General features: G+C 47.2%; 2 protein-coding genes and 1 long non-coding RNA gene across 4 annotated transcripts in view; 1 reads left to right on the forward strand and 2 right to left on the reverse strand.

The window, feature by feature from the left end:
* Positions 1–2,374: 2,374 nt before the first annotated feature.
* Positions 2,375–19,880, reverse strand: LOC310837854 (uncharacterized protein). Of its 2 annotated transcripts, XM_083725042.1 has the most exons (4): positions 19,775–19,880; positions 13,164–13,345; positions 3,811–6,491; positions 2,375–3,670 (listed from the first exon to the last, which is right to left on the reverse strand). In XM_083725042.1, the coding sequence occupies exon 3, from the start codon at positions 6,479–6,481 to the stop codon at positions 5,435–5,437; it is 1,047 nt and encodes a 348-aa protein (XP_083581168.1). In that variant the 5' UTR covers positions 6,482–6,491; positions 13,164–13,345; positions 19,775–19,880; the 3' UTR covers positions 2,375–3,670; positions 3,811–5,434. The 2 variants fall into 2 exon arrangements, with proteins under 2 accessions (XP_083581168.1, XP_083581167.1); XM_083725041.1 differs by lacking the exons at positions 13,164–13,345; positions 19,775–19,880 and adding an exon at positions 9,557–10,124.
* Positions 2,375–24,255, reverse strand: part of LOC310838291 — a 51,740-nt gene continuing 29,859 nt past the window's right edge. Inside the window, exon 2 of the long non-coding RNA XR_014560895.1 lies at positions 2,375–3,659. This is a non-coding gene — a long non-coding RNA (uncharacterized lncRNA). The remainder of the gene's footprint in view (positions 3,660–24,255) is intronic.
* Positions 15,230–18,533, forward strand: LOC310837876 (uncharacterized protein). The gene is made up of 2 exons (XM_083725084.1): positions 15,230–16,315; positions 17,600–18,533. The coding sequence occupies exon 1, from the start codon at positions 15,307–15,309 to the stop codon at positions 16,288–16,290; it is 984 nt and encodes a 327-aa protein (XP_083581210.1). The 5' UTR covers positions 15,230–15,306; the 3' UTR covers positions 16,291–16,315; positions 17,600–18,533.

Consider the following 24,255-nt stretch of genomic DNA (forward strand, 5'->3'; position numbering starts at 1 on the left):
GCCTTGGCCGCACCAGACACTTACAAACACATGCACTCAGGCATCAGGGGCTCCGACTTATAAAAAATATTGGGGGGGCGGGGGCCCATACCGACTTATAAAAAATATTGGGGGGGGCCCAAGACCTCCAAACCACTGCTGCTGGGGGAACGAAAGGGGCGAGCCCCGGGCTGCCCCGACCTTAAGTGAACCTGTGAGGGCCCGCCCTTTGCGGCAGCCGATTGGCTGCCGCCGTGGGCGGTGAATATTAATGAGCTAGGGGGAATCCCTGCTTCTCGCGGGGCTGACGCCAGCCCCGCGAGATTGTTGATGGGTCGAGAGCCCGCAACCCCACCCCCTCTCTAGATCGGGAGTGGCTTTGTTTTAACTCATTACTGAATGTATTTTAAAAGGTAACTATCGTCAAACAAGGAAAATAAAAAATACCAACATAATTTTGTGATTTTACAAAGCATAATATAACTAATAATTTTCTTAAATTATTGGGGGGGGGCAGAGCCTCCCCAAAAGAATTTTTGAGGGGGCTCGGGCCCCCTCAGGCCCCATGGAGTCGGCGCCTATGTCAGGCATGTACATTTGCTCTCCACTCTACCATATACCGTATTTCACATGTATAAACCGCTTTCAGGTTGTGGTTGTCTTTTTTTAAAAAACAACAACAACAAGCAGTATATAAATTTTATGAAACAAAATGAATGGCATGGCAAGAGCCTTGCCAATCACATTGTAGGTAGAAATTTTGCAGTCTTACTCTATTTCCTAGGAGTGACATAACTCCAGTGACACTTAATTTTCCTTGTAGACTAGGGTCTCTCATTTCTTTAGGCTAAGAAGGTGAATGCGTTAAGCTATTGGTTTAAATGCACCCGTGACCTTATGTTTACGCTGCACCATATTATCCAGCTGATGATTAATTTCTTTGTTGTTTTATAATAAATGGGTCTTCTCTTTGCTGCCCAAAGAAACCGTTGATGTGGTCTGAATCAACCGTTTAAACATTTTCTGAACAACCCTCAATGTGACTTCTGCATAAGTTTCTATCTCGTTTTTCAGGGACATGTGTGGCACAGGTTGGATCATTGATCTATTAAGTTCAGTACTGTATTGACAGAAACCTCTCCTGGCCCTAGCTAGAAATGAAAGAGATTGGACCCTTGTATTGCCCGCATGCAAAGCAGACACTCTGCCCCTGAGCTGGGGCAGTGATGACCACCAAGATGGAATCTACGCACCTATAAAAAAACCCCTGTGAAAATGTTTTTTTAAAAAAAGGTTTTGAAAAAGACATTGAATTTTGCCTAGCTCACTGTCGCCATCTAGCATCTCATTTGTATACTGCACTTTACAACACATTTAAAACATGTTGTTTGCAGCTGTGTAGATGAGTCCCAAGTTGCAGGACTTTAAGAAGGAGGGGGGGGGGAGAGAGAGAGAATTGGACAAGTCTATACATGGTTACTAGTCATGCCAAGGATATCATATTAAGGTCCATAAATAGCAACACCCTAGAGCAGTGTTTCCCAACCTTGGGCCTCCAGCTGTTTTTGAACTACAACTCCCATCATCCCTGACTAGCAAGACCAGTGGCAAGGGATGATGGGAATTGTAGTCCAAAAACAGCTGGAGGCCCAAGGTTGGGAAACACTGCCCTAGAGGTCCCAGGCCCTAAGGAAGTCAGATTAGCCTCAGCCAGAGCCAGGGCCTTCTCAACACTGGCTCCGGCCTGGTGGAACGCTCTGCCTCATGAGACCAGGGCCCTGCAAGGATCTGATTTCTTTCCACAGGGCCTGTAAGACAGAGTTGTTCCGCCTGGCCTTTGGCTTGGAGCCAATTTGATTCCCTCCACCTCTTTCTTTTTCCTTTCTCCTCCTGTGATGAGGCTGCATTTTAATATTTTAATGTTGTATTTTAATCTTGTTTTTAAGTTGTATTCATTCAACTTGTTTTTATTATTGCTTGTTAGCCGCCCTGAGCCCAGCCTTGGCTGGGGAGGCGGGGTATAAATATTTTTTTTTAATTATTATTATCATTATCATTATTACCTCCAGGATCAGAGGCAGCAAAGCTTTGAATGCCAGCTGCTGGGGAGCAACAGCAAGAGGAGGCTACTGTGCTCATGGCCTACTTGTGGGTTTCCTGGAGGCTTCTCATTGGTCACTGCAGGAAAGAGGATGTTGCGCTAGCTGGGCTTTCAGGCCAATGGAGCAGGGCTCTTCTTATGGGTACTTCCTTTCTCACTTTCTCATGAACTGAAAAGCACAGCACAAACCTCCCACTTCAAATCTGGTAACGTTTTGTAGGTTTCATCGAGATCCAGGAATTCTCATTCCCCCAGCCTTACTCAGAAGATTATTATGAGAATCAAAGCACACTATAAAACACTGCATTTGTTTATTGAATGATCATACAGTTTATGGTTATTTGTGACCGTTGTAAATGTGGCAAGATTCACAGGTTGCATGGTTTTTTAAAACTCAATTCTTCCCAAAATAATGTAAGGAGTCCAGTCACATTTATCTCCCCACAAATGAAGGAGGAAGGCATAAAAACTGAAAGGGAAAACACACACACACACACACACACACACACACACACACACACACACACAAAACCCCACAATCCAAACTGATAACAATCCTAAACAGTGTGAATGAGAACCATCACTTTAGAGAACCTGAACATGGATATTGTATATTTTGTTCTGCTTCAGAGTGGAGTTTCATTAGTTTGTTTTTTTCTAAAATAACAGGTGCAAGAAAATATGTGCTTCAATCATTTTCATCGGTGCTCCACAGGAACGGAAACAGTTAAATGCTTTTGCACTAACTAGGGCTGCTGGTTTGTTTGTTCCATCCTTTAGCACCAGCATAGCAGGCAGACGTTCAACAGATGCAGCTTTTCCAGCATGGAGATGACACAAGCTGCATGTTTTGTCTGTGATGCATTTGTTAAAGGCACTGCAGAAAGATCATAATCATATTACTTTGACAAACATCTCTTTAATTGTTAATCTTTCACTGCTCACAGTAAGAGAAATCAACCAGTTCTCCACATAATATACGCTACATCCCCTAAGCCTCTGCAATTCCTACTGTCATCCCATCTGTAGTTGCTTCTGTGAGGTCAGGGGAAGTTACTTCAGTGTAAGTGCGATTGGCATCAGGTGGCATACAGGTCCTTATCAACGCCAATGGACCAACAACAAGATGCAAAATGCCTGCCATTTCTGTCATTCACCAAAGCTTTCTGCAAGCCACTTTGTTTCCAAAACCGGTATGGTGTCGTAGTTAAGAGCGGTAGTCTTGTAATCTGGGAAACCGGGTTCGCGTCTCCGCTCCTTCACATGCAGCTGCTGGGTGACCTTGGGCCAGTCACACTTCTCTGAAGTCTCTCAGCCTCACTCACCTCACAGAGTGTTTGTTGTGGGGGAGGAAGGGAAAGGAGAATGTTAGCTGCTTGGAGACTCCTTCGGATAGTGATAAAGTGGGATATCAAATCCAAACTCTTCTTCTCTTCTTCTTCCAGGCAAAACTCACGATGCTGATGATAGTGTTTGCAGCCCTAAGTGGCTCAAGCCCCAAATGCCTTCTCCCCTACAGAGTCTCCTGGGTGTTAAGAACAGCAGACAGAATCACAGAATTGTAGAGCTTCAAGGGATGCTAAGGGTCATCTAGTCCGGTGTTTCCCAACCTTGGGGCTCCAGCTGTTTTTGAACTACAACTCCCATAATCCCTAGCTAGCAGGACCAGTGGTCAGGGATGATGGGAAGTGTAGTCCGAAAACAGCTGGAGACTCAAGGTTGGGAAACACTGATCTAGTCCAACCCCCTGCAATGCAGGAATCTCAACTAAAGCATCCCTGACAGACGGCCATACGACCTCTGCTTAAAAACCTCCAAGGAAAGGAGAGTCCATCACCTCCTGAGGGAGACCGTTCCACTGTCAAACAGTTCTTAACTGTCAAAAAGTTGTTCCTGATGTTTAGTCCGAATCTCCTTTCTTGTAACTTACTCCCTAGAGAGGGAATTTAGAATTGCAACCCAAAGAAGGTGAGGTTAGAGAGGACGGACAGCTATACTGCTCCTGGATATAGCAAGCTGGTTTTTGATCTGGAAGAGGCGATCCCAAACTGTGGTCTGTGGACCACAAGTGATCAACACGCTTCATTCAGGTGGTCTGCAGCATGTTAAACATTTGCTGTAATTTTCAGCTGTATTTTTTTTTTATTGCGTCTCTTATTTCTAACATTGTATATTATTGCATTCAAATTGCAATTCGACAGAAGCACTGAAAATGCAACGAAAAACCATTCAGCGTTTAGCACAGCACAATTGCTACAACAGGCAGAAGAAAATCAGTAGATGGTCAACCAAAACCCTAAGCGATTTCCAGGCGGTCAGTGAGGCAGTGCAGAAGCAGGTTTGGGAACCACTGTTGTACAAAGACCCATGTCCTTCAACTTCTGCCTTTGCTTGTTGTGTAGAGTTTGGCAAATCCTCCTTTCTTAGTCTTGACTGGAAAAGGGGCTTGCTAGTAACAGTCAGAGCATTTTGCACCAGGGATTGTGCAGAGCCACTGTGGTGTAGTGGTTAAGAGCGGTAGTCTCGTAATCTGGTGAACCGGGTTCGCGTCTCCGCTCCTCCACATGCAGCTGCTGGGTGACCTTGGGCCAGTCACACTTCTCTGAAGTCTCTCAGCCCCACTCACCTCACAGAGTGTTTGTTGTGGGGGAGGAAGGGAAAAGGAGATTGTTAGCCGCTTGGAGACTCCTTAAGGGGAGTGATAAAGCGGGATATCAAATCCAAACTCTTCTTCTTCTTCTTCTTCTTCTTCTTCTTCTTCTTCTTCTTCAAGCCCAGCTTATCTTGTGAAATGGTGCGATCTAGGTGCATTTGAATACCCCAGAGCGAGGAAGACTAGAATTCTCACCATGAGAGTGTCCATTTCAAGTTCACCTCCTAGGAATAAGCAAAACATTCCATGAATTCTTGGGAAGACCATTAAGAGTATCTCACGCCTTACAGTCTAAGAGGAAAACATAAGCCGGCAGGTCCGCAAGCACAGCTTTTCTGTTATGGATGCAGGGATACAGTTGCCCCAAAAACTCTTGTTCTGAAAGCAACAACAATTAGATTAACCATATTCATACGACAAGGTTAACAGCAGCAGCAGATCAAGTTCTGGGCACAGCTGTCAGTTTCCCTTTTTTAAAGGGAAATTCCCTTATTCCGAATAGGATTCCTCGCAAGAAAAGGGAGAAGTTGACAGCTATGGTTCTGGGGAAATCTTGGATTCCTTTAGAGACATCCACGGTGCAGGATGGTACAACAAAGGCTACAGCAATAGATAGGGAAATGTCCACCAGCTAGACTTTCTCCTCGCTAAATGCCAGTGATGACAATGAGCCTAACTTTCCATTTCAGAACGGAAGACTTTTATTTGATAAGCACCTGCCTGGCGTTCCTCTGCCCCGTATGAATTTTCTGGTGCCTTGTAAGATGCGAATTCCGATTGAAACTCTTCCCACATTCGTGACACTCGTAAGGTTTTTCTCCCGTGTGGATTCTCTGGTGTTTCGTTAGACAGGAGCTCTGGCGGAAGCTCTTCCCGCACTCCAGGCAGGTGTACGGCTTCTCACCTGTGTGGATTCTCTGGTGCAGAATGAAGTCCGAGATCCCCCGATAGTTCTTCCCGCACACGGCGCACAGATAAGGTTTCTCCCCCGTGTGGATTCTCTTGTGGACGACCAGGTGAGAGCTCTGCGTGAAGCACTCGCCGCACTCCCGGCAAATGTACGGCTTTTCCGCCGTGTGGATCCTCTGGTGCCTGATCAGGTGCGAGCTGACAAGAAAGCTCTTCTCACAGAAGGAGCACTCGTAAGGTTTCTCCCCCGTGTGAATCCGCTGGTGAGCCACAAGGTTGGAGCTGACGCTGAAGCCTTTCCCACACACGGGGCATTTGTAGGGCTTCTCGCCCGTGTGGATTCTCTGATGTGCAATAAGGGTCGAGCTCTGGGAAAAGCTTTTCCCGCACTCGGGACAGGTGTAAGGCTTCTCTCCTGCATGGATCCTCCGGTGTTTCACGAGGGCAGAGCCGTCGCTGAAGCATTTCAGACACACACGGCAGACGTAGGGTTTTTCCCCGGTGTGGGTCCTCCGGTGCCTTATGAGAGGGGAGCACCGCTTGAAACATTTCCCGCAATCGGGGCAGTTGTAGGATTTCGCCGGCTGGGGAACCTTCTTCTTCTTCACTGTTCTCTTGCTGAGATCAAGGGCAGTTTCCTCGCGACAGGAGGTCTTGCGCTTCCTCTTCTTTGGCGGGCACGGCAACGGCAATTCAGGATTGCACTGAATCGCACGGCCTTCCTCTCGATCAAGGCCTTGGGAAACGTCGGCACCTGGTTTTTCCGGCAAAGCGTCTTGCAGAATCTCCTGCTCGGTTCTTTCCTGGAGAGATGTCTGTGCCTCGCTCTCACTCAGCATTTTTCACCTGCTGGGAAAGAACAGAGATTTTACTCCAGATCACTTGTCCTTCATCCATTTCAGGCTCATGACATACCTTTGACCAGGGGCATCGCTTGAGAGGGTGACCCAGGGAGCCTGAAAGTCCCGGGGGGTCTTTTGCCCCAGACCCCAAAACTACTACCCCCCTTCCCATCTTCATTTAAACTTTTGTTTACAAGGTGATCAGAACCTACCGAAAACACAGTGCTATTACGCGCCATTATCAGTTGTCCAGAGGTATCAATGCTTCTCCTGGTAGGCCCCGCAGAGGACCTTAAGGTCCACAAATGACAACATTTTGGAGGTCCCAGGTCGCAAGTGGTTAGATTGGTCTCAACTAGGGCCAGGGCCTTTTCGGTACTGGCCCCGACTTGGGCAGAACGCTCTGTCACAAGAGACTAGGGCCCTGCAGGACTTGAAATCTTTCTACAGGGCCTGCAAGACAGAGCTGTTCCGCCTGGCCTTTGGTTTGGACTCAGTCTGACCATTATGTTTCCCTCCCCTTATGGTCTTGATTTATCGGCTACTTTTAAAACGAGGCTGCATTTTAAATTGGTTTGTTGTTTTTTTCTTTTTCCCCTATTATGTTTTTACTGTCATATTATTGGTGTTAGCTGCCCTGAGCCTAGCTCTGGCTGGGGAGGGCAGGGCATAAATTATTATAAGCATACAATATACATTTTCTGCCCATTTCTGCCATGTGCAGTCCTTTTAGTGCCTAGCAATTCAACATGCTAAACAGAACCCCAGCTATGGCTATGCCCTGCCTCCCCAATCAGAGACAGTAATGCTTCCGAAATAGCAGGAAGGGAGAGGGCTCTTCTGCTCAGGTCCTCCTTTGCAGGGTCCACAAAGGTGAATGTTAGGCCAGAGTGAACACAGGAAGCTGGATTACAAGGACCACTGGCTCTCTTCTTATGTTAGCCCAGCTGTTTGTTTGTTTTTAACCCAGTAAGTGTACCAGTTCCCTCTTTTTCTTACTCTCCCTATCAATTCTAGGGACGTAGTTACAGTGCAGGCATATTAGTTGCACAGCCAATCCAGGTTCTCCATAAGCAAATGCTACAAAACTGAGGCTGGGCGAGAGTGGAGATGGAAATCTCTTGCAGAATTTTTATAATCTTCTAAATTGTACTGTGTCGTCAATATGCACGGTGCTTCACAAAGCACAAGCAAGTAAGATCCCTGCCTGGAGCAGCCCACAATTTGAAATTCAAACTAGAGGAGACAGCAGAGGTAAAGGGAGGGAGGAGTTATAAACCGGGGAAATAGTGGCACAATGGGTCTGTGAGTCTGGATGTTAACCAGAAGGCTGGTGGCCGCTGGGGCAGCTGTGGGCAAAACATCCCTGCTTTTCAGGGCGTTGGTCTAGATCAGTGTTTCCCAACCTTGTGCCTCCAGATGTTTTTGGCCTACAACTCCCATCATCCCTAGCTAGCAAGACCAGTGGTCAGGGATGATGGGAGTTGTAGGCCAAAAACATCTGGAGGCACAAGGTTGGGAAACACTGGTCTAGATGACCCTTGGGCTCCCTTCCAACTCTACAATGCTAGGATTCTAGGCATTCGTTTGTGTCATGCATATTTAGACTCAGGAGTGGGGAAAGCCAAGTTTAAACGCCCAGCTCCATCACAAAGCCCAGTGGGTGACCTGGAGGCAGTCACGCTGTCTTAGCCTAAGCCACCTCACAGGGTTGTTGCTGAGGATAAAACGAGGAGAGAACGTAAAGTCACCTTATGCTGGGACAGCTGTGACTTTAAGGAAGAATGGGAGCTTTTTTACAATTTTTCTAAAAAGACAACAAAATGAATTGGACTCCTCGGCAGGCTTTGAATAAACATACACAAACTTATTGGTTGGTAACATGGTAGATAGATAGATAATGTAAGGATGTGTATAATTTTTAGAGCATGCAGAGAATAATATGTGCTGAGAAATCAGAGAGAGGAGTGAGGGTAGTCTCTTGGGGAGTAGGGTTTGAAGAGGGGTGGGGGGAAAAAAGGGGGAAATGATGAATAGGGAATGTTCTGATAATTTGTTATGTGGAAATTATTAATAGAAATAAATAAATAAAGTCATGCTGAATGAGACCGTCTAGCTCCATAAAGCTCATTAGTGCCTACTCTGACTGGCAGTGACTCTAGTTCCAGACCTTCCTGCAGATGTCAGTGGCTGAACCTGGCTGGAAAGCAGGTGTCCTGCCCCACTGAGGGACAGCCCTTTCTCACATAGAGCACTTTGAGCTCCTTGGAAGAAAGGGAGGCTAGAAATGCCACAGACAAGAGAAGTGTCCCAATATCTCAGCTGGGATGGCTCAGCCTGGATAGCTCAGCTGGCCAGAGCGTGGTGCCGATGATGGCGCCAAGGTTGCAGGTCCCCATATGGGACAACTGCATATTGCAGGGGGTTGGACTAGATGATCCTCGGGTCCCTTCCAACTCTATGGCTTTTCTGGCAGCACCTGGCCAGACTCCCTTTCCTTCTCTCCATCTGCTCACCCTACAGAATGATCCTTAGTGCTTCGGCTGGGTGGGGATCTCTAGGCGGAAAGAGAGAAGGGGGCTCGTGCGCCTTTAACAGCAGCGCGGAAAAGGCAATTGCAGCAGCTGTAGCAATGTCATCTGCCGACATTCCCTCCGCTACACAACTATTAAAGGTGCAGGATCCCCGTTCCTGCGTCTCCTCGCCCCCGAGATCCCTGCCCTGAAGCGACCTACTCGCACCCACGGACTGGCACCCACCGTCCGATTCCTCCTTTGTCCATTCATTCCCCACAAGTGGTGCAGCGAGCGGTCTGGGGACATCTGATGCTGCAAGACGTACGGGAGCGAGCGGCGGAGATGCTCGATCCCTTGACTGGAAGACCATCGCGACGAGACCCCACCCCACCCCCCCAGGCTGCAGCGCGTACCCCAAAGAGTCACAAGCCCAGCCTGCCCGGGATCCCTCGCCTCCCTCCCTCGCCCTCTCCTCGAGTGTCGGGAGATGCCCGCCCCGTCGCACCCCCCAACCCCTCAGGAGTGCAAAAGAAGAAGAAAAGCGCTTTCCCCTTGCCTTGGGTGGGGGTGGGACCCTCGCCAAGTCTCCCTCTTCTCCTGCCGCATTTACCGCGGACGTCGCTCCAGCTGCTCAGGGGTTAAAGAGCCGCAGACCCCCCCCCCCCGCGGGGATGTGGGAGGAAGGAGGGGAGAGAGAGCCAGTTTCCCGATCTCCCTTGGGCTCTGGTAAAGCCAGGGATGGACGGTGGGGGGAGCAGATGAGGAGCCAAGGGGTCTTTTTTTGGAAGGAGAGGGGTCTTGTTTGGGGCCCTCTCCAAAAGCGGCCCCAGCGCTGGCTGAGCGCACCCGACCCGTGCGCCTTGCGCGCAAACCTCCCCAGCAGCGCCTCGGGAGCCCAGCGGCCTCGATCCGCTCCTCGCCCCCTCTCTCGCCCCCGCGTCGTCCGCTCCCGCAGCGGCTCCTCCCACTCGGGCGCTGGGCTCCAGCCCCTTCCTGCCGGCTGTCCATTCCCGATTGCAACCCGGCCAAGCTCCGAGCCGGGAGAAAGAGGAGGAGGAGGAGGAGGAGGAGGAGGACAGCTTGGTGCGCGGCCCGAAGACGGGGCACCAACTTCGGGCGCACGTGCGCCTTTAAGAAAACCAACCCCGCTGCCCCCCCCCCCCCCGCTTGCATTAATGCACAAAGGCAGGATCTCTGCCCCCCCCCCCCGGCAAATGACGCAGGGAGCCGTGTAGGAACAGCTTTCCACTTTGGGATAATTTTCTCGGTGTGTGGGAGAGAGTCCGGCTCGGCGAGAAAGTTGCAGCCGCATGAGTGCCTTTTGGTCATTCAGTCTAAAGAGACCAGATCTCTGAACATGAACACAGGCTGATAGACAATAATAAAAATAATATAATAATAAAATTTTATTTATATCCTGCCCTCCCCAGCCGAAGCCGGGCTCAGAGCTGCTATCAACAATAAAAGTAACACAATTTACATAAAATCACAATCAATTAATTGTAATGCATTCTAAAATCATTTCATTCTGAAATCAATTCAAAATCAAATTAATGGCAACCATTGGGCTAGAGTTCTGTGAGGATTACAGAAGGAGGGGGTCAGGTTGTGCCCTGGCCAAAGGCCTGGTGGAACAGCTCTGTCCTGCAGGCCCTGCGGAAAGATGTCAAGTCCCACAGGGCCCTAGTCTCTTGTGACAGAGCGTTCCACCAGATCGGAGCCACAGCCGAAAAAGCCCTGGCTCTGGTTGAGGCCAGCCCAGCCTCCCTGTGGCCCGGGACCTCCAAGATGTTTTTGTTTGAAGAGCGTAAGGTCCTCCGTGGGACATACCAGGAGAGGCAGTCCCGTATGTACCAGAGTCCTAGGCCGTATAGGGCTTTAAATGTTAAAACCAGCACCTTAAACCTGATCCTGTACTCCACCGGGAGCCAGTGCAGCTGGTATAACACTGGGTGAATGTGATCCCACTGCGGGGACCCCGTAAAAAGTCTCACCACGGCATTCTGCACCCGCTGGAATTTGTGGGTCAGTCTCAAGGGCAGCCCCACATCAGACAAGCATTGTTTGTGGGGATGTGTGCTCTGTTCTCCTTGTTAATATTAATGTTCCATCTTTCCCCCAGACTAGGCTAACATGGATAAAATACAAACAACCAAAAAGCAATTAGAATTGTATAATTGGGAGGGACCCTGAGGGTCATCTAGCCCAACCTCCTGCAATGTAGGAATCTCAACTGGAGCATCCATGACAGATGGCCATCCAACCTCTGTTCCTAGGAAGGAGAGTCCACCACCTCCAGAGAGAGACCAGAAAGTTACTCCATAATGTTTAACCAGAATCTCCCTTCTTGTAAACTCTGATAGAATTAAACTCTAACAGAATTAAAGAAACTCTGTGGAAAGGCAGGTAATGAAAACAGTGTGGTTTTTCCTTTAAAAGCTGTCAGTTCCCAAAGGCCTGTTGGAACAAAACAGTCTGCACCTGCCAGTGGAAGAACAAAGAGGCAGCCAGTCTAGTTTCTTGAGGGAAGGAGTTCCAAAGCCTGGGAGCAACCACCGAGAAGGCTCTGTCCTGCATCCCACCCACCCTCCTAGTGTGCCTGTGAGGGTGATGAGCCTCCCCTCCCTGAGGATTTCAGAGACTGGGCAGCTTTGTATGGGAGAATATGGAATTCCATGCAGCCTGGGGCTGCCCTGTGCCTTCTAGCCTTGGACTTCCTGTTATGGAGCAAGGAATTGGGCTAGAGGTTGTACAAGACCTAGTGTATCTGAAGAAGTGTGCATGCACACGAAAGCTCATACCAAGAACTAACTTAGTTGGTCTCTAAGGTGCTACTGGAAGGTTTTTTATTTTATTTTATTTTTTGTTTTGTTAAGACCCACTTCCATAATGTGTGGTGTCTGTTCTTCGGGGACAAGAGTTTCCATATCTCAGAATATAGGGTTTCTTTCTCTCTCTCTCTCTCTCTCTCTCTCTCTCTCTCTCTTTCTTTCTTTCTTTCTTTCTTTCTTTCTTTCTTTCTTTCTAAACTGCCCTGCAACCAAATGTATCCAAGGGGCGTGCACAAAAAACAAGAACAATAAAAGAAATTGGTAGAGAAAGCTGTGACAGCTCAGTCAGTAGAGCATGAGACACTTAATCTCAGGGTCGTGGGTTCGAGATGCACATTGGACAAAAGATTCATTGCAAAATGTTGAGACTAAATGACACTCTTGGTCCATTCCAATTCTACAATTCTGTGATTCAGTGATGGGGGGGGGGAGGGAATATGTGCAAGGGTTGCTCCTCCCCTATGTCCCAGTAAGGATGTTAAGATCTGCATAAGGGATTTCCCCCTGGGTATATGGGTGTACATTCTTATATATGGCTAGTGAAGTTTTTTCCTGGCATGAGAGAAAGTGATGGGAGAAGGGACTTCACTTGTTTGGTGTTGCAGCCCTGCGCCCACTTACCTGGGAGTAAGCCCCACTGAACTTGGTGGGACTTACTTCTGAGTAGACATACATGGGACTGCACTGTACATCCTGCATATCTTAAGTATTTCAAGAGGGGGGGGGCTAATTTTAACAAGTGACAACTCCTAACCTATTGCAGGTACCATTAAGCAGGCATCTCTAACTCCATAAACCCCTCTGTCGAGTCTCCCCACAGTTTTTCATCTGTCCCCCCCCCCAAAAAATTGGCTTTATTCTTACTCTCACCCTTCTTTTTTAAATTTTCTTTCATGCTCCTGTGTAAAAGTAAAAAAATGGAAATCTCCCACCCTGCTTAAAATATTGATTTATTTTAATTTTTTTAGAACCTTGCACTTGTATCCTCTGCATACACACACTGAGAGGGGGCTTTTCTCCAGGGATTTGAACCCCCACCCCGTCAACAATCGATCCATTATACTTTGCGCTCTTTCGTTTCTCTTTCATTTCTGTCACTTTACTTTAAGAAATTTCTGCAGAACTGACCCAGCTAATGGAAAAGCCTTCCTGCGAGGCAAACCCTTCACCACCACCTGCTAGCACACAACCCCACCTTAGAAGGTCTATAAAACTCACCCCATCCCACTTTTAGGTCTCTTCTAGAAGACCCTGACCTAGAAGAGAAGGCAACAAAAAACAGTAGTGCCTACAGAGGAAAAAATCTGACTTAGGTGAGTGAGATATTATTACCTGCTCCTTATTTGAGAGCCTCTGAAAGGAGGTGCTGTTTTCTAACTTTGCTTATTGTTGCTGATACTCTGTTTCCGATTAATTGTTCCTTCTGCACGTTTCCCTAAGGAACCAAAAGACAAACTGGGAGCTTCTCTGCTTGCTTTAAACCGTTTTGAATATTGCGTTTCAATTGTTGTGACCTGTGAAGGACAGGTGATAAAAAATAGTAGATTATATTAAGGTTTTCTCCTCTGTGTTCTGTGTCCCACGGCTGCTTCATTCTGAAGGCACTGCGATATGGGGTTCCCATCCCCCTCTGTTCCTGCACTCTACATTTTTTATCATAAAGACCTTGACTTTTCTGCCTTAGGAATGCAGGAAGTTATTTTCCACTGAGTCAGATCCCTGGTCTATCTGCAGCTCATTGTAGCCCATGGTAGCAGCTCTTATCCAGGATTTCAGACAGGGCTGTCTCCCTTAGTCCTACTTGGAGGTGCTGGGAGTTGAAACTGGAATATTCTGCATTTAAAAGAAAGCACAGATGCCGTCCACTGAATTATGGCCCATCCCTTTAAAGCAGGGGAGGGTAACTTTTTTTGAAGGTTGGGGCAATATTAGCAGAAGGGGAAGTGATAGTGAGGAACATATGCCAGTATTGCAGAGGGACACTCCTTTTCTCTTTTTCTCCTTATCCATTCATTATTTGTAACACACGCCCAAAGCTTAGCCCCCTGCCCATCTATTCTTGCATGCTAAATAACCCCCCCCCATATACTCTCATGTAAGTGTGCACCATCTTCATTCATAATTTCATTCATTCTCGTTCACCGTTTTCCAAACCGCCTCTTTATTCAGCTTGCAAACTGATTTGTTTGCACAAGGTTTGTGGGGCGGTTTGATAGCTTGCTTTCCAGAGCGTTTTCCTATTGCTTTCCCTATTGCAAAAAAAGTTCAGTTTTGAAAGGAAGCGGCTTGGTTGCGCAAGAGCGCCAAATCAGCTTCAGTTGCCAGTCATCCAAGGTTGGTCTTAAAGGGCTAGCGGCCTCCCACACGAGAAAGTGACTGCTGTCTGCTCCTCACTTGCCCCCTGCTCAGGTGGGGAGAGCAACACGGTCTGCTCATCAGCAGAGAAGCGCTGGTAGTAGATGGGGCTTGGAGGTGCTCAGGGCAAAGGGAATATTTCCCATTCTGGTTCAAAGGAGCTCCTGTGCTTTTAGCAGCTTGGCCTCCATAGCAGAAATGCTTCTTGCAAACCACAGAGAGGGAGGGTGTTGTTCTGCTTCGATCCTGCTTGCAGATTTTCCTTAGGCATCTGGTTGGCCGTTTTGAGAAAAGGGTGCTGGAATAGATGAGCCAAAGGCCTGATTGAGCAGGGATCTTAAGTTATTGGGAAACACGCAAAGTGCTTGTTTCCAACAGACAATGCCTTGCCCCCAACTCTAGTTAAATGGGGAGCCTAGATAAAAGGGAAAGAGGTGTATAGGTTGGCATGTGCACTTTTAGGAACTGGAGTCCAGGGAACTCATGGAAAGAGATCTATTGGCTTCTTAAAGAGCTTCTCTTGCCCGTCACTTCTAATAAACTCCACAATATTGTCAGAGAGAGAGGTTTGAGAGATTCTTACTCTCTCGTAGTGGAATTAGCACAATGGTGATTGCTCCAAACACATTAAAACTTGTTTAGATTTTTATCACCCTCACCCACCTTTAAACAAACGTTCCCCACAAAATTACTTAGGCTAGAATAAATCACAGACACTCAACTTTGGAAATAAGTGACGATTTTACTCAGAGTTCCACAAGTTACAGCAAACAAGTATCCACACATGGGAGAAACATTAAAAGCTTCCCTGAACAGGGCTGCCTTCAGATGTCTTCTAAAAGTCTGGTGGTAGTTCTTCTCTTTAACATCTGGTGGGAGGGCGTTGCACAGGGCGGGTGCCACTACCGAGAAGGCCTTCTGCCTGGTTCCCTGTAACTTGGATTATCGCAGTGAGGGAACCACCAGAAGGCCCTTGGCGTTGGACCCCAGCGTTCGGGCAGAACGATGGGGGTGGAGACACTCCTTCAGGTATACTGGACCGAGGCCGTATAGGGCAGTATATAAATTCAAATAATAATAATAACAAACTTCCCATTCTTCCCTATAATTTCAGTGAACAATGGAACCCCCTAGCAACGAAGCCAGAGGGCAGCCCAGCATCAAGGTAGAGACGGAGGCCGCCATTCTTTCCACAGCCCAGCCAGCCCAGAAGAGCTACCAGTGCCTGGAATGTGGCAAGTGCTTCCGCCGAGGCCCGAGCCTCTTGACTCACCAGAGAATCCACACGGGCGAGAGGCCCTTCCAGTGCCTGAACTGCGGGAAGCGCTTCACTCAGCAGTCGAGCCTCACCATTCACCTGAGAATCCACACAGGGGAGACCCCTTACCACTGCCCTCAGTGCGGGAGGTGCTTCCGCCAGAGTTCGAACCTCCTCAAACACCAGCAGCTCCACGCCGGGTTGAGGCCCCACCTGTGCTCCGAGTGCGGGAAATGCTTTGCCCAGCGCTCCAACCTCCTCATTCACCAGAGAATCCACACCGGCGAGATGCCTTTCCTGTGCTCCGAGTGCGGGCAAACCTTCAGGCAGCACCGCAGCCTGCTCATCCACCAGAGGAACCACCAGGCCGGTGGCGCGGCCTGGGGCTACGAGTGCCCCGAGTGCGGGAAGAGCTTTGCGCAGAGCTCTGACCTGGTAAAGCACCTGAGAGTCCACACCGGGGAGATGCCCTACACCTGCCTCCACTGCGGGAAGAACTTCCGGTACGTCTCGAACCTCAACAGGCACCGGAGGACGCACACCGGGGAAAAGCCTCACGCCTGCCGTGAGTGTGGCGAGTGCTTCAGCCACCTGTCCAGCCGCAACACGCACGAGAGGACCCACACCGGCGAGAGGCCGTACGGCTGCGCCGAGTGCAGCAAGAAGTTCATTTCCAGCTCCAAGCTGGCCCGGCACCGGAGGATCCATTCCAAGAAGCCGCCTTTCCTCTGCAATGAGTGCAACAAAGGCTTCTTCCACCGTCCCGCCCTCAAGAGACATCTGCACCTCCACAAACCAGGTGGTCCAAAAGGAAAGGGGAGTAACGGAACAAGGAGACTTTGCTAGGCCGAGCTGAATGCCCCCAACCCAGGTAACTTGGTGTGTGTGTGTGTATTTATACTACAAGCAGGGGGTTTTTTTTGGTGGGAACTCACCAGAACTCAGTTCCGGCCCCTCTCAGGTGGGCGCCATAATAATAATAGTAGTAATAATAATAATTAATAAATTATATCCCGCCCATCTGGCTGGGTTTCCCCAGCCACTCTGGGCGGCTCCCAACAGAATATTAAAAACATCAAACATTAAAAACTTCCCTAAACAGGGCTGCCTTCAGATGTCTTCTAAAAGTCAGATACCGTGGTACCTTGGCTTAAGTACTTAATTCATTCCAGAGGTCCGTTCTTAACCTGAAACTGTTCTTAACCTGAAGCACCACTTTTCCTGCTGCCGCCGCGCTGCTAGAGCACAATTTCTGTTCCCATCCTGAAGCAAAGTTCTTAACCCGAGGTACTATTTCTGGGTTAGCGGAGTCTGTAGCCTGAAGCGTCTGTAACCTGAAGCGTATGTAACCCGAGGTACCACTGTAGTTGTTTATTTCCTTGACAACTGAGGGGTGGGCGTTCCACAGGGCGGGTGCCACCATTGAGAAGGCCCTGTAATCTCACTTCTCGCAGGGAGGGAACCGCCAGAAAGCCCTCGGTGCTGAACGATGGGGGTGGAGACGCTCCTTCAGGTATACAGGCTGAGGCCGTTTAGGGCTTTAAAGGCCAACATCAGCACCCTGAATTGTGCTTGGAAATGTACTGGGAGCCAGTATAGCTTAATGCTTCCTTGATAGAAAGGATGTGATCCAGAGGGTGGGGTTGCATCAGATTTGCCCAAACGTCTTTTTCTCATTTGTCACGTGTACCAGCCGACTCTGCATTAGCAAGAGCAAAAGCTACAGGACCATTGCCATTATTGGCAATGTTGAGAATAGTTGCTTGGAACCCCAACTTTTTGTTCTACTTGGCAACTTTCCCACCTGATTATTATCAATCAGGCCCCAAACCCATAATCTGAATCTGCTCTTCCTCTAGTTTAAAGAGGTACCCAGTGTGGCACCCTGTTGAAATGTTGTTGGGCTACATCACCCCTGATCATTGGCCACAGCTGGGGTTGATGGGAGTCGTAGTCCACATTTCAACACCATGTTGGCTGCTCCGGCTCTGGTCTGTCCTTGGCATCGGTACTGGGTTGGTTTTATAAACAGAAGTTCCACCATCCACCATGGGTCACTTGTGAGGTTCTGGAGGCATCTATGCTGCTGTTCCAAAATGGAATGCTCAGCTAGAAAGATCCCACTATGCAATTGTTGCTCTTCATCTCTCAACAGAGTCACTGAAGAATTGTCAGAGAGAGTCTTTGTGGAGACCCCGAAGTCGTTCCGGATTCTGCAGGTCTTCAGAGTCCCACTTGCAGTTTCTTTCAGCGCTTTCTCGCTTGCAAAATAAACACACACCTGCCTCCTCCAGGTAGGAACTTGATGAGTTATTGAGGTCTATCCAGAATCCCTTTTTCAAGTTAATTCTTGGCATGTACTATTGCTGAAGGTGATTGGATACAAAGGAGCTTCAAAGAGTTGGTGAATCAGGAATGGAAGCTTATCACGCAGGGCTGAGAACCACCAACCTACTAAAATTCATTTCTCCTGTCCAACAGGCAAAAATACAGACTTTCACTCCTCCTTTAATGCTGCTTGCCCTGTGGTTGCTTGAACTGACTTGGGCAAGTTGTAGTTGAATAAAGGGGACTATGGCATGGCTATAATCACTAGGTCTCAATGCCTCCCATGTAAGTGGGATGCATTTTGGTGGCATTAAGTTTCTGGTAATGTGTTTAGGATGTGGAACACATGTTTTCTACAACCTGTATAAGGAAGACCAGCAAGAACAAATTCTGGAGAGAGGTAATAGGATCTCTGTCTCACAGGCACAAACACCTGCTGCTGACTCCCTTGTCTCTGTATGGATTTCCTCACTACAATAAATGTTGAGTCACACAAAACACTGTTTGCTTCCTTCTTGGTTAGCGGGTGTAGCCAGTGTGGTGTAGTGGTTAAGAGCGATAGACTCGTAATCTGGGGAACCGGGTTCGCGTCTCCGCTCCTCCACATGCAGCTGCTGGGTGACCTTGGGCCAGTCAAACTTCTCTGAAGTCTCTCAGCCCCACTCACCTCACAGAGTGTTTGTTGTGGGGGAGGAAGGGAAAGGAGAAGGTTAGCTGCTTGGAGACTCCTTAGGGTAGTGACAAAGCGGGATATCAAATCCAAACTCTTCTTCTCTTTTTCTTCGCAAACCGGAACACTTAACTTCAGGGTTAAGGAGCAGGAGGCCCCATTAGCTAAAGTGGTGCTTCAGGTTAAGAACAGTTTCAAGTTAAGAACAAACCTCCAGAACAAATTAACTACTTAACCCAAGGTACCACTGTATTATTATATTTGCAGAGCCAGTATGGTGCAGTGGTTAAGAGCGGTAGTCTTGTAATCTGGTGAACCAGGTTCGCGTCTCTGCTCCTCCACATGCAGCTGCTGGGTGACCTTGGGCCGGTCACACTTCTTTGAAGTCTCTCAGCCCCACTCACCTCACAGAGTGTTTGTTGTGGGGGAGGAAGGGAAAGGAGAAGGTTAGCTGCTTGGAGACTCCTTCGGGTAGTGATAAAGTGGGATATCAAATCCAAACTCTTCTAAGAAATGCAAGAGCTGTTCAACAGTGGACTCCTTCAGGACGTTGTGGACTCTCCTTCCTGGGAGGATTTCAAAGCAGAGGTTGAATGGCCATCTGTCTTGCATGATCGAGCTGAGATTCCTGCATTGCAGGGGATTGGACTAGATGACATTAGGAGTCCCTTCCAGCTGTACAATTCTACGATTGGACAAGGTAATGTAGGAAAGGAACCCAAAGGGTCATCGAATCCAACCCCCGGCAGTGCAGGAATCTCAACCAAAGCAAAGACAAATCTTTATTAATTTATTAATTTCTACAAATTAGGGTGGGAACTCTCTCCTGCCTTTCCCCCCCTGCCCCATTTTTTTTAACGATACAGTGGTACCTCTAGTTAAGTACTTAATTCGTTCCGGAGGTCCGTTCTTAACCTGAAACTGTTCTTAACCTGAAGCACCACTTTACCTAATGGGGCCTCCTGCTGCCACCGCACGATTTCTGTTCTCATCCTGAAGCAAAGTTCTTAACCTGAAGCACTATTTCTGGGTTAGCGGAGTCTGTAACCTGAAGTGTATGTAACCTGAAGCATATGTAACCTGAGGTACCACTGTACAATCCAGAGTGAAACGTGGACGATAACGAATCCCCTGCAAAAGTGAGAAGGGACAATGGTGACAGATTTTTTTAAACAATACATTAGTCCAGGTGGAGCGAGAGATCCGCACGTGCTATTTTTTTTGCCTATAGTGCAATCTGTTAAAAGTGCCAGAGCCTTGCTGGTGCGGGAGAACTCGAATGCCCACAGATCTCCAAGATCCCCAGCAGCACTTTTACCTTCCTTTACTCACCCGCCAGCTGTAACGTGGGGAAACCGGAAAGATCCGCAAGCTGTGCACAGAACACAGCAGGTACTGGCGTGTCTGTCACTCGAGCATGCTCAGTAGATTCGCGGAAGCCGTGCTGAAGCTTCCGCCCTCACTTGGGCAACCAGGACGCTGCTTCCTGGTGTTCGCGCAATTAACCCTCCGGCCGCTGGGCCGAAATAGGAATAGATGAGCTTCGAGCTATGTGATCACATCATATTTATTGCACTCGTATTTAACTAGCCCGATCCACTCTAGAGTATTAGCGGTACACGCGAATCAAAGACATTATGTGCATTGGGAAAATCATGAGATTTAAAATTATGGCGTTCATCTTCTAGTCAGTTTCCCAAACCCCTAAATAGGACAAAATCATACAGATTTTGGTTTCAGCATATCTAACCTGTACTAAAGAAAAAAATGGTTCCGAATGTAAACCACTTTGAGAGCATTTCTGGCTGAAGAGAGGGGTACAAATGCTCTTTATAAATATTTTTCCTGCTATTAAAAGTCCATATTACTCAATTTTCCAGAAATACATTTGTACTTATGTACTCCTGCCTGAGAATCTGGGGAGCTGCTGCCAGTCCGTGTTGACAGTATTGGGGTCGACGGACCAACGGTCTGCCTCTTTACAGGGCAGCTTCCGATGTGGAAGGGGCACGACTCTTTCCAGGGTGTGTGAGGCGCTTGCTCCGGTTCAGCAGAAGCCCTTGGGAAAAGAGGAAACCGAAGCTCCCCTTTGCAGTGGATCCATATCCATCTCGGAGGGAACGGCTTCTACTGCATAGATCAGGTCTCTCAGCCGATTGCTACAATGCACTCTGCATGGGTCCGTCTTTGAGGACCCATTTGGAGACTTAAATCAGTTCAGAATATGGTCTGCTACCCTGAGAGCTCAGTTAACCGGGGGGGGGGGGCGGGGCGGCTCACAGTTTCAGGAATGTAACCCCTATATTGTACCATCTCCATCATTCCCGGGTCCAATGCAAGGTATGCTTTTGACTTTCACAATGCAGTTCTCCCGAGTTTTTGCTTTGTGTAGAGTGTTAGACTGACTCTTAGGTTAAACGTGTGTAATCAACGAAAATCTGCCCTTATTCCCTTATGGGGGACACAAGAGCCCTTATAGAGTCCTTTGCAGGTTCTCAACCAGAGAATATTGAGAAGCAAAGCAGCTAGTAAGCCTGATCTTTATTTATTGAACTGTTGCAGCAGGGTGCCTCCTTCACACACAAGAGGAGGAGGAGGACCCGGAACAAAGGCGTGCCCGCCCTTATATAGACATTTTAAATTGCCCGCCCTGGAGTCCAAGACCTCCCCCAGAAACATCATACATACATCACAGAAGGGGTGTAGCTCAAGACCACCCCCCAGTCACATCATGCCTACATCACAGAAGGGATGGTCTACAACAGAAATCTGAGTGCATTGTTTATCTCCTGTCTGGCAGGTTACCTGTTAATGCTTACTTGATTGGATACCCTGGGGAGCCTGGCTAGTCTTTTGTAGTGACAAATACCTGAGCCAGGTTACAGGCTCACCCTATTCATAAACAGACGGGTTTTGTGAATGAAAAGACAATGGGGAGGCTTTTCCATTTTCCTCTGACCTTTCAGAGAAAACATTTGGTCAGTTTGGGAGTCAAAATGGCTCCAAGGCTGCCCTCCTGTGCTGCCTCAGACACGTGGCCCGTACATTTATGTACGTGTTTACCTGGCACATCCATGAACATTTATTTTATATATAAGACTTTAATTTTTTTATTTCATGTGCATAGGATTGCAGCCTAAAGCCCTAAAGCCCTAAATGACCTAAGATTGAGGGTATCATGATTTCCTTGTCCTTGTCCCATATGAGCCTCCTTGATTGCTGAAGTTGTCCCTGTACATCAGAGGTCCAGTGGGACAGGGCCTTTTCTGCTCAGGCACCAAGACCATAGCACATCTGTTCTGCTAAACAGTAAAGCCATATTGATACTTGTATCATACAAGTTGTATGCTTTTAGGATGCCTTTTGATTACTGTATTATGATTTGGTTGACTATACAATTTCACACACAGCTGACTGAAAGGGCCTTAAGACTGATGATTTTCTTTTTTTCCCTTTTTTTTAAATACATTTTTATTCAAGTTATATAAAGACAGGTAAAAATAAACAAATACAAAAAAAATACAACAATGTTCTCTTCCTTAAATTTTACAACGTAAAAAACCATAATAAAAAATCATATTCTGTTGGGCTCTACTGGGCCCTAGACTCCCCTCCACCCTTTTGGTAAGTATTGAATATCTTCCTCCCTTACGTATTTGATTTTTGATCTTATAGTCCGTCGCTGACAGAGTTGTTCTATCCCCGCCAGTTCACTTTATAGGTTTGGTCCAATATATTTCCAATATTTACTCCAATTTTGCTGAAATTTCTGTTCATCTAGATCTCGTATTCTAGCTGTTAATCTATCAAGCTCAGCGTAATTTACCATTTTGACCTGCCAATCATTTATGCTGGGCATGGTTTCCGATTTCCAATGTTGTGCCAGCATAATTCTTGCGGCTGTGGTGGCGTAGAGAAATATTGTCTTGTCTTCTTTTTAAATTTCTTTACCTGTCATTCCCAGCAAGAAGGCTTCAGGTCTTTTGGGAAAGGTATATTTCAATATTTTTTAAAGCTCATTATATATTAGTTCCCAAAAGCCTTTCATCTTCTTACATAGCCACCACATATGGTAAAGATCTCCCTCCGCCTCTGCACATTTCCAGCATTTCTTATTCTTTGCTCTATACATTTTGGCCAATTTCACCGGCATATGGTACCATCTGTATAGCATCTTCCAGACATTCTCTCTCAGTGCCATACAAGCCGTAAACTTTATATTACTGTTCCACAGCTCCAACCACCTTTCGAAATCAATATTATAGCCAAAGTCAATTGCCCACTTTATCATTATCTCCTTGACCTCCTCATCTTTTGTATGCCATTCTAGCAGCATATCATATATTCTAGACAATGTTTTGTCCTTACCTTCTACTATCTCCACATTAAATTTTGATTTTTTATCTTCAAAACCTAAATTCTTTTTATCCTCTTTTAGTAAATCATTCACCTGGTGGTATTGCAACCAACCAGTGAATAAATTTTTAATCTCATCATACGGTCTTAGTTTGGGCCCTTGCTCTGTTTTTCTTAAAAGTTCTTCATATGTGGCGGTCTTTTCCTCCATATTGATTTTCTTAATCGTTAGAGCATCTATTGGTGAGATCCACCAGGGGGTCTTCCTTTCAAGGAGATTCTTATTCCTCTCCCATACCTGGTATATTGGTCCCCTAAAAATATGATTTAGGAAGCTCCTGTGGACCTTTACCTTCTCATACCAGAGGTACGAGTGCCACCCGTACTGATGATTTTCTCTTGGCTGTGTTCATTATTATTCTGTTGTTTTTGTTCTTACTGCTTTATTTGTATATAATTTTTATTAAATTCTCTGTTTTACAATTTATTCATTTAAGCCACCCTAAAATATCAGTGACTCCTTCTTCTCTTTCCATGGTTCATTTCGCATATAATAAATTCCTGCATATTTTACATAAATTAAACCATTCAGTATTCCATTATTACATCCATCAAAACTTGAATTTATCTTAATGCTGCCAACGTTTTCAAGTGTACTACTTTTTAAGATGTGGTTTAACTTGGGGGTTGTTTTATCTCGTGAAATATTATTTTGGCACCATAACTTATTGAGAGACCTTACTTCCTTGGAAGTTTGGCAGGGTAGAAGTTTTCAAAATCCAATACAAATAATTTTGCTGCATTTTGTTGCTGTAATGTATTGTTGCTACTGTTCTTAAATTGTTTTGGGGTTTGTTTAAGTAAGCTGCCTGCTTTAAATGGACTGGTGGCAAGAAAAACGTCAAAATTTGTTATGTATAAAGTGAGTGGTGCTGTGGGTTAAACCACAGAGCCTAGGACTTGCCGATCAGAAGGTTGGCGGTTCGAATCCCCGTGACGGGGTGAGCTCCCGTTGCTCGGTCCCTGCTCCTGCCAACCTAGCAGTTCGAAAGCATGTCAAAGTGCAAGTAGATAAATAGGTACTGCTCCGGCGGGAAGGTAAATGGTGCTTCCGTGAGCTGCTCTGGTTCGCGGCTTAGTCATGCTGGCCACATGACACGGAAGCTGTACGCCGGCTCCCTCGGCCAATAAAGCGAGATGAGCGCTGCAACTCCAGAGTCGGCCACGACTGGACCTAATGGTCAGGGGTCCCTTTACCCTTTACCTTACCTAATACACACCAGGCACTGTGTGGGTATAAAATGTGCAGCTCCGTGGTGATAAGTACACACCCCAAAAATAACAGAACAAAAAGAGAAGAGAGGATGGTTTGGGAGAGAACTTTGGACAAACCTGATGAGACTGAAACCCACCAGAGGGAATGATGACCACTAATTTGGATAGCTTTAAAAGAGAAT

This window comes from Podarcis gaigeae (assembly GCF_964106915.1).
Source record: "Podarcis gaigeae genome assembly, chromosome: 2".
Taxonomy (NCBI): Eukaryota; Metazoa; Chordata; class Lepidosauria; order Squamata; family Lacertidae; genus Podarcis; species Podarcis gaigeae.

What these genes read in the sequence shown, in the direction of transcription:
- LOC310837854 (XM_083725042.1), bottom strand. Translation starts at nt 6,481, where the DNA reads ATGCTGAGTGAGAGCGAGGCACAGACATCTCTCCAGGAAAGAACCGAG.
- LOC310837876 (XM_083725084.1), top strand. Translation starts at nt 15,307, where the DNA reads ATGGAACCCCCTAGCAACGAAGCCAGAGGGCAGCCCAGCATCAAGGTA.